General features: G+C 37.0%; 1 protein-coding gene across 12 annotated transcripts; it reads right to left on the bottom strand.

Moving 5' to 3' along the window:
* Positions 1 to 343: 343 nt before the first annotated feature.
* On the bottom strand, positions 344 to 9,697 carry LOC132640813 (probable NAD(P)H dehydrogenase subunit CRR3, chloroplastic). Of its 12 annotated transcripts, none has more exons than XM_060357585.1 (5): positions 9,336 to 9,692; positions 9,100 to 9,239; positions 8,945 to 9,017; positions 1,685 to 1,735; positions 448 to 660 (listed from the first exon to the last, which is right to left on the bottom strand). In XM_060357585.1, exons 1-5 carry the CDS (start codon positions 9,572 to 9,574, stop codon positions 639 to 641), a joined length of 525 nt encoding a protein of 174 aa, XP_060213568.1. In that variant the 5' UTR covers positions 9,575 to 9,692; the 3' UTR covers positions 448 to 638. The 12 variants fall into 12 exon arrangements, with proteins under 12 accessions (XP_060213566.1, XP_060213578.1, XP_060213568.1 ...); XM_060357591.1 differs by having other exon boundaries at positions 8,945 to 9,009; XM_060357589.1 differs by lacking the exon at positions 448 to 660 and adding an exon at positions 2,635 to 2,706 and having other exon boundaries at positions 8,945 to 9,009; positions 9,336 to 9,693.
* Between the last annotated feature and the right edge of the window lie 817 nt (positions 9,698 to 10,514).

Raw genomic sequence — 10,514 nt, 5'->3', positions numbered from 1 at the left:
TCGGCAACACTCCAGGAGTAAATGGAGCTTGCCATCTTTGCTGAAACATCTGCTATAATAGCTTCAACTCATCTGGGTGTACCTGCGTGGCATGAAACGCAGCCCCCGAAGAAAGGGGGTCAGTACGGAAAATGTACTGAGCATGTAAGGCAAGGATCACAGTAAAAGTGTCACGACCCAACCCCGTAGGCCGTGACTAGTGCCCGATCTGGGCACTCAATCACATTCTAGTATATAGCAGAAGCCGACAAGGCTTTAGTTCCAATTTAGATAATCTCCAGAAAAATTTCGGCAGAGTTTCCTTTGTTTTACGGACCATCCCATATACCCTGCACGCAGAAAATACCAACAAAGGCCACACAGGGCCAACAGAGTAACATTTAAATATATGCGGACCGGCCGCCGCGGCGAATGGGATCGCCCAAACACAACATATACACACAGCTGTACAGAAAGATCCCAGCCCACAAACATGTCCACAGACCTCTAACAGACCGACAGAATCATATGACGGGACAGGGCCCCGCCGTACCCATGAACGAGAATATACATATATAAAAGTGACAGACTATACCAAAAGATGGCTCTGAATAAAAGAGCGCTCCAAAAATAGCAGAATGAGATCCTAAGCAGACGGATCAGCAAACCTGTCGTCGGTACCTGCGCGGCATGAAAACGCAGCCCCCGAGGAAAGGGGGTTAGTACGAAATATGTACTGAATATGTAAAGCCTGTGTTGCAGAAACAAAATCATAACTGGTATAGAACGTACAGAAAGTAAACAGAAAATACAAAGTATCAGATATATATTTTCAAAACATGCGGAGTGTGTACAGAAACATATGTCATATCCAATCCGGCCCCTGCCAAGGGACTCGGCAGACAGAACGTGGCCACCCTCCCGACGCTGGTGCCACAACACAGAAGAATCAGAATAGGGGCATAACCCCGTAACATAATATGTCATATCAGATGGCCATAGTAAATCATATCAGAACAAACGTACATGGCACAACATACTCCACAAACCCATGTACGCGTATACCTGCCCCCTCACATCGAGGCACGGCGAACAATGCAAAGGATCACGCTTGACAACATATCCTGGCCCGGGCTCAGTGTGGGAAACATTGGGGCATCCACGAATGGAGTAGTGAGAGACTAATGCAATTAAAATATCATGAATGTTTCCATAGACTCGATGAGGCATATCAAAGACAACCCGATCCAATGAAGTCGGAAGGAATCATAGTAAATGAGTTTCGAGTATCAAAACAATTTATCAGACTTAATGGAATATTTAAAACAACGTTTGTTAGGTAATTAGAATGGTATTCAAAACGTTTCTTTTAAGAACTATTCGAAAAGAAGACTTAAGTACATTAAGGGCAAAACTGGGAATAGTGGGCCCACCTCGGGACAAGCAAGGCGATGGGTCCAAATTACGCCCTTTAAGCTTATGGGATCACCTATAAAGGTTCTACGGACATTCTGTAGCTTTCCAAGGAGTTTAGAGAAGGTTTGCATAATTTCCAAGAAAACATACCAAAAGAGTTCAATCTTACTGAAAGAAAAAGTGATATTTTCACTTGCGGATTCCAAGGGGCAGAAAGTCTTTCGAGGCCCGAATTCGATCCTAATACACTTAGGCATGCCAAAAGAATGATCGGGGTAGCTTTACATACCTTTTGAGCTTTTTAAGCCTATCCAAGCTCACTCTCCGTTTCGTCAAAAATCTGCAAATGGTCACATTTACCAATTGTAAGCTATAGATGCTACGAATTCAATTCAACTCATATTTGTCTACCGAAATTTCGGCAGCACTTCCCCTATACATATAGCACCGCCGAGAATTCAACTCAGCTCACAATCATCAACAACAACCCAAACAACAACATCAACATCAACAACAAACACTAGAAACACAATATGGCACAACTAGTTCTACTTGCCGACATAATGCCATAACCTTTACTTTAACCTTAACTTTCAAACTAATCTCAACGATTTCACATTCATTATCAATCTAGATCACCACAACATAGTTTAGAAGCATTTCATATCGTTTTCCTCAAATTATACACACGATATACATAATATACAAACTTTCCGCCAAAGTCATAATTTATCCAAAACTCCTAATCTTTGGCATACGCATTCATAACATGTTTCCTTCTTCCAAGTTCATCAATACTTGTCATAATTAGCAACCTAATGACTTCATTTTCATAATGTCGTAAAATCGTACTAAAACGACATAAGCTTCAATATTCCATTTCGATACAAACTTATATCATTTTATCTCCATATTCATTGCAAGTATCATAATAACACATTAAACAAACTTAATCCATTTCCATTCCACACACTCCAAACCACACGGCCAAACACCCCACTAACCACTTCTATCAATTTCATTCAACTTTCATTCCCAATATGCATTTTACCACAATCACTACTAGAATATGACATAATTTAAACTCACCATAATTATACAACATATATACACACACGGCCATATACTATATCTCCTACCCACTTTGCAAACTTCCATATTTCCATACAATCAATTCATTCCTACATACTACAACATAAACATGACTTCATAACACAAGAACAAGGGATAATTTCTTACCTTTTTCCCTAGTCTTCTTCACTTCAATAGGTGATCAAATTGAGGATCCAAGTGCTTCTTCCTCCAAGACAACTACACCAAGTTGAAGAGGGCACTTAGTTTAGTAGGAAAATCACAAGACAACAATTTTTAGAACAAGATTTTAGAGGGGTGAAAAATCATGGACATGGCCGAACCCTCTACTCTTTGCTCTCTCTTTGCTTGTTTGATTTTTTTCTTGAATTTTCTTGAAGAGATGAAGACTTATCCCCTTTTGTTTTGTTTGTCACATGACCAAGCACATGACTACTTAAATGGGTTTGGGCCAAGGCCATGTTGGCCGGCCACCCCCCCCCCCCCCCCTTGATTTGGGCCTCATTTGCTTCTTATTTTACAAGCCCAATTGGCTACAAATTTTATTTTTGTAATTCCCGAAACTAATTTCCAAAATTTCACGTTTTGCCCTTAGCCTTCCTCGACCCTTTCACGTTAATATTCTTTCAAAAACAACTCGTGCGTTAGATGGAATCAATTATGACTTTATTTCTTACAAGTCAAGATTATTTCTAATTTTCCAAATGTGCGAAAACCCGGGATATAACAAAAAGAGAATCATAGCTGAAACAGAGATTTACCAGAATCAAGTATAAACTTTTAAAACATCACAGTACTTGCCTTCTCAAAAGAAAATCAGGTATGTCATCATAAATCATAAATGAAAATCATGTATGCCATCATCGTATATCATATGTCATATAACGTGCCCCGACCCTATAGTGAGGGACGCGGTGAGTAAGTTCATGCATGTCATCACCATATATCATATATGCATATAACGTGCCCCGACCATCCATTGAGGGACGCGGTGAATGAAATCATGTATGTCATCATCATGTATCACATTTACATATAACGTGCCCCGGCCCTCCATTGAGGGACGTGGTGAATGAAATCATGTATGCCAATGTCATGTATCATATATGCATGTAACGTGCCCCGACCCTCTTTTGCGGGACGCGGTGAATAGAGTCATCATATGCCATCCTGGCCACCACCCCATCATCATATCATAATGTCATCATATCATATCATGCCCCGACCCGCAAGTGAGAGGGACGCGGTGAACAATGCAGAGAAGTACGCACGCGAACATATCCTGGCCCGGGCTCAGTGAAGGACATACTGAGGCTTGCACGAACAGAGTAGTGCGAAACCATATGCACACAAAACAAGACTCGATAGACAAGTATACTTACCGACACCTGAAGGCTCAGAAACAAGTTTCGTGTCAATCCGACTTAGTATAAGAAAGTTATGAGTGTTTGAAGTACAGAACCTTCTACGAACATATCAGAAGCTATTTTTGGAAAATCGAAGCAACAATCATATTAAGTACCTTTCGGATATCGTATGGACCAAATCAAATAAAGCTTTTGTAACCATATGTACATATCAAAATATATCAAAGACTTAACGGAATAATCAGACGTGCTATCATTTGAAAATCATGACATTAATCATATTACTTATCTCTCGAATGCCAATTCGGAAACATATCAAATAGATCTTCGGACATCATAGATACGCATCAACATCATATGAAACAGCTTATGGAAATCAAGGATATTAGCTATCCTAGTGGCTCTAAGAATGGGAATTTCTTTGAAATCATACATATACGTCATTTGTTCGTTTCATAAAGATCATGCCCAAAAGAAAGAAAGGGTAAGCCTTACATACCTATTCCACGTCCTATTAGCTACGCTTATTCGTCCAAACTTGTTAGTATACATTCAAGGAGATTTACATAATCATCAGACACATTGTCACACACTTGTCTTAATCTTTCAAATAAACTCACTTATAATCTGCCGAAATTTCGGCAGCATTTCCCCTGTAAATACACCATCCCCGAGAATCTAACTCGGCCAATTTATCAACAACAATCCGAGAATTCAACTCGGCCAAATTATCAACAACAATACCAACAATCTTACTAACAACTTCAACAATCAATCCAAATGTATTCTAACATTACAACCCTTGTCACAAAATTCCACGACATTTCATTTATATTCAATTCAATCACATATAGTCAGGCTAAGATCAATGATCTCACATCAAAGTATTAATCCGAAATCATTCTAACATGATTCAAGAACACTTCAACCAATTCACATAATATGCAAAACAACCCAACCAACATACTACTTCACCCGAAACCTTCCAAATTCAACAAAAACAATAACAACATATTTTCTTCTTTCAAATTCATAAACTGCACCAACAATCTACACATTAGCAACTCCATTCTTATAATCATAAGAAACCATACTAATATCACATTAACTTCTTCCATAATCCACAAACAATTACAACTTCATTTCAAACCATTAAATCCTCATTTTACATCATAGAATCTTCCACAACAACAATTAAAATACTAAGTAAAATTTAATTCATTCCTTCTACACAAAATAGCCCACTCACGGCTACAACATCAACACACCTTGTTTCAAGAATTTCATTCATTTCTACACCCAACTACATGCATAAATCATCCATAACATATAAAAGAGGATTAAGCCTTACCTTTTCCACTTAGCTCTTCAACTTAGCTAGAGTTGTGCCTTGCAAGAATGAATGGTTTTATTGCTTCAACAACCACTCCATGTTGTTAAGGACGTTCCATTTGGTAGAAAAGCTAGAAGAAAATAATTTTTGGATCAACTTCTCCATGGCTTCAAGTTCGGCCAACCATGGCCGAACACCCCTCTCTCTCTCTTTTTTTTTCAAGTCTTCTTATGTTGTAAGAAAATGAAACCTCTAGATGATTTGCTCTTGCTAACACACATATATATATATATATATATATATATATATATATATATATATATATACATAGCTTCTTCAAATAATAAGTGGACACATGTCCCTTCTCCCTTTTTCTTTAAATTTCTTAAATTAAAAGATGACTAATTGTCTTGCTATATAAGCTTTGATCCATATATATAATTACATAGCTTATGAAAGGATGGGTCCCACACACCACCACACGGCCAACTTGGCTTGTTGTGGTTCATGAAAAATAATTTTTTCCAATTCCAAGTTTGCCCTTAGCCTTCCTCGATTTTTACCATGAACCATTTTGCGAATTTCCCTTTTTACCCTTAGCCTTTCTCAATATTTCCATACTAATAGTATTCATAAATAATATTCATAACCAACTTGCACATTAAAATAATTTTGGAAAATGGTCTTGCCCTTAACTTACCACGACTACCTCGAAATATCCGAACGTACAGAATACGGACTATAACAATTTTTCTATTGCAAGAGTTCTTGATATGAGGAAGCCAACCCTTTAAAAGTAGGGCAATGGCCCCTATTTATAGCATTGCCCCATGGGCTTCATACAACAAGTGTGTCTAAAAAATAAAGAAAAAACTCTGAAGTGGAGCAGGTTGGATTAGGTTGATCGTACGATCTGACACCCGTACGATTGACAGTTGAACATGGCAGGACGCTATAGACACGTGGCAATCGCGTAACGGATCTCCCGGACCAACGGCTACGACCAAATGGAGGAACGGCCACGATCAAACGGAGGAACGGCCACGATCAGCTCGGCTATGAAGAAACCGGACCAAATGAAGATCTTCCCTCTCTTTGGTCAAAACACTCCTCCAGTTCAAAAAGAAAGCCTTCGTGCATATCCTCGTTTCTTTCTTCCCTCGGTCACCGGTATTACCGGCTCAGCAGATACCCGATTTTTACCGTATACAATGAGTACTACATGAAGGGTGAGACCGTGGAAACTTGCACTATACCAGCAAATGTAACCTGGGTAATGAGGAAAAAACTGTAATCAAGGAAATACATGGTATAGGCAAGCTCCTCGCGGGGGTGACTTACTACAAGACTCAATTCTATGGCAATTCATGGCAAATTTCTATCAAGCTGCTTTATACTCACCTTATGCCACATTACCAAAAGGTAACCTGGAAGAGTATTTCACTTCACCAGAATATCCACAAATTCATTTTATGGTTGGCTGCATGGAGGAAATTGACTACTGTTGATTGATTGCTTAGATTTGAAATTCATGTCCCAATGGATTGTGTGTTCTGTGATGCAGCAGTAAAACTACAGATCATTTATTGTTTTCTTGTCCCATTACTAATGGCTTGTGGAGCATATTATTATTATGGTTAGGATTCTAAAGATCCATTGGGAGATGGCAGGAGGAGCTTCAATGGGCATGTAGGTGGGCAACGAAAAGGATTGGTAGAGGTGCAATTGTAAGCTGTGTTTTTGCTATGGTGGTGTGAGAAAAAAAAAACAATCTAAGATATCAATCAAGTCACTTCCAGAATGACAAAACATGCAGAGAGATAGCAATCCCCATCCACATTAGAGGCAGAGGCTTGCAGAAATAGAAAACAGCACTGGATAGCTTGAACAGCATGCCATGAAGTTGCTGCTTTGTTTTTTTACCAATCTGTGCATTGTTGGTTGGTATTCTTTTTTTTTTCTTTCTGGTTTATCATGTATTTCGATGCAATTGAATTTTGATAGTTTCGGATAGACTAGGAAGTTGTCAACTGTTTACCTCAGATAGTTGTACGTTTTTATCTTAGAAATAGGTGGTCTGTTCCTATTTGGCTTTGTAAATATTACTTTGGTATCAATAAAATGTTCCTTTACCAAAAAATAATATAGACTGCATCTTTAACACTAGAGTCTACCACTATGCATTATTCCAATATTATGGGACCTCAGAAGGACACTTAAGCCTACAGATTACAACTCTGCTTCTCTTGTTTATTTTCTGGGATCAGGAAAAGCCTCTTGGCACGACGTGCCTTAAGTCTTGTGGCACGTCATTCCAGACTTAATCTTGGCCTATGCGATCCTGCTTTGGTTCATTAAGCTTATTTCGGTCTAAGGGCATTTCTACACAATATAAATATACGAGAACACGATTTTGAGGTAATTCTTGACCTACGAAGAGCACGAGGATGACTAGAGTTTGGAGGTGAGGACCTTAAGAGTTTTACTTCAATCTTTCATTGTTTTTAACTTTTCACCTTTTTCGTATGAATTTTGAGTTGTTATTCATGATTATGAGTAATTAAACTCCTTTTCTAGGAGTTTGATAGAACTGTTGTATTTTTATTTGATTTCGTTCTTCTTTATTGAAGTTTTATTATTTTTGTTTGTTTAATTGCATTTGATTGAGAATTAGTTGACAAGCCATTAACCATTCACGTCCTTTTATTCTTGAATTATCTCAGAGGATTTTTAGATTAGAGTTAGTTAAACAACATTCCAATCTATAGAGGGATCTAAGAGATAGATTAAAGGTGTCGACAAGGAATCCTCGACCCTTATTGCAATCTAGACGAGCCGTTAAAGTATCCATTTATGCTTGGGAGAGCATTCTAAGAATTATCGTTAGATTTTCGAAAGGAACTAGTGATAACCCTATGTATTGTGATTGACGGACTATAATTAAATGTAAACTAAGTAGAGAGTGCCATTGGTTAGTGCGGTAATTGAGAAAATTATTATCCTAAGGTAATTGAGAAAATTATTATCCTAGGTCTTTTACTCACCGAATGCTCTTTATTTAATTTGGTTAATTATTTGTTTAATTTAGTTAGTCATTTTAATTAATCTTTAATTGTTAGTTATAATATTCAGATTACAATCAACGTTTAACCTTTTATATTTGAATTGTTTGAGTGTTAGAAATTAAGGAAATCAATCAGCGAAAACTAACACAAGTCTTTGTGGATTTAAAGTAGATTTATTTGCAACAACCGCTTATCTTTTTTAGGACGAGTTTTAGACGTAAGCAATCATTTTCGACATGTAATTTGTGAGAAACGTACACAATAGTGCAAAGAAATCGAATGTATGTAGAATCGCAATTCTCAACGCATTCTCTTCACATTATACCAGAAATGAGAATTCTGCCAGAGGTAAAAGTGATTACTATTAGTAAATTATATGATTGGCGAGAACCCTGTAATTTTTCCAATTTTATGGGACCTCAGAGGGACACTTCAGCATACAGATAACAATTCTGCTTTTCTTATAATTTTTTTAGTATTAGCTTCCACTACATTTTTTTCAATTTATTATTCAGTTGTTAAGCAGTCTATGGGCAAGATTTCCTCTTTATTTTTTGCAAAAAAAAATAAAAAAATGTAGTACTTGTATTATACTCCACTTATTTATAAAAACATAAGTTGAAACAGATAAGATAATTTTTTACAAAAGCAAGTCATCAAGAAGTGGGGTGCTAATTGGTAGGTTGACCAACCCAGAAGCCACAAGAAATGCAAGAATCCACATTGGTAGAATCCATTGAAACACAGCAACTAAAATCTGTTTTCCTGTGACAAAATTGTTGAGTACTTATTTAATACTACAAGGAAGTAATAGTACTATGAGATTATAAAAGGGACTTTTAATTACCAGCAGAAGCAGATGTGTTTTCAGTTTTATCTATAAGCCATTCACCAGTTTGTCTTAGCTTCTTCTCCACATCCCCTTCATTCTCCCCAACTGAATTCGACAAAATTGAATCAAACAAAGTCTTGTTCTCCTTTGCATCCCTTAACAAACCAAAAAGAAAAATGAGCAAAAACTGTAGTATGTCTGATAAAGTAAGGGGGGGAGGGCCGGAGGGGGGTATATTATATTGAGATTGCCTGATGGTATCTCTGTCTCTGAAAATGCCAGCACCAATGGCTCTTTCAATCTCTGCAACTGAGAGTTGCCTTTGATTTTGATTCGTCTTCTTCTCAAGTGTTGTTTGGCTTTTGAGGGATAGAGGTTTTAACTTAGGAGGAACTAAAGGTGAAGGTGTAGGTGAAGGGTCTGTGGGTAGAGATGAAGATGCATGAAGTGTGTAAACCTTAGCCATGGAGATGCACTTCACTCCAACCATTTTGGATTAACTCTACACTTTTCTTCTTCTTCTTATCATATCTACACACTAGTACTTAAATATCTTTGGGAGCAAATCCTCCAAAATATCTATTCTTTCTTGGGATAAGCCTGCTTCGCACTATTAGTGGCTTTTGTTTTTTTATATAAACTTTTACTTATTCATTGTACTAAAATTAGACGTTCATTTGTACTTGTGCAAATTGAAAAATATCTATTTACTCTTATTATTAAATAGTATTTCCAACTCATTTTCTAAAGAATGAGATGACTTATTAATAATTAGTGGTGATATAGTAAAATTATCATTTTTATTGCTTCTTAAGGAGTGTAACAAATCAAACACGAATAAGTAAACATGGACGAAGGGAGTACTACATATATTATTATTACTCCTCCCCCGGCTCAAAATAAGTGTCCACTTAATCTTTTTATTTTGGTTCAAAATAAAGTATCCACTCACATAATCAAGAAAGCATTAATAATTGTCTTCCAAATTTACCCCTATTTAGATAAATGAGTTTTTATGTAATAAAAAAACTATATTGATTAGGTAGGATTTAATTAAGAGTAGTTTAGTCAAAATACCTAATTATTTTTTCTACGAGTTAATATTTTATTAAAGGATGTACGAAAAGCCAAGTAGACACTTCTTTTGAGCCGGAGGGAGTATTGCATAATAGAGGGAATTCTGTGTACGATCCAGCTTGGGAAAACATTTTCCCAAGATACACCTTCAAGTAGAGAAACGGAAAATCCGAGTTATATACAATGGATTTGGCCAATATAGCGCACCCATCCATGAACTCAATCACTTAGTAAATTATGGGTTTGATAAAATTAGTCTGGGCCTAATTCAATAATTATAAAAAGAATAATAATCTCTCTTTTCTATTCTTCGTATCTAGTAGCACGAAATTTGGCTAAAGATGAAATTGAGG

This window comes from Lycium barbarum, chromosome 5, assembly GCF_019175385.1.
Source record: "Lycium barbarum isolate Lr01 chromosome 5, ASM1917538v2, whole genome shotgun sequence".
NCBI classification, from domain to species: Eukaryota; Viridiplantae; Streptophyta; class Magnoliopsida; order Solanales; family Solanaceae; genus Lycium; species Lycium barbarum.
Note: the sequence above shows the minus strand (reverse complement) of the source record. Positions and strands in the feature narration are given on the sequence as shown.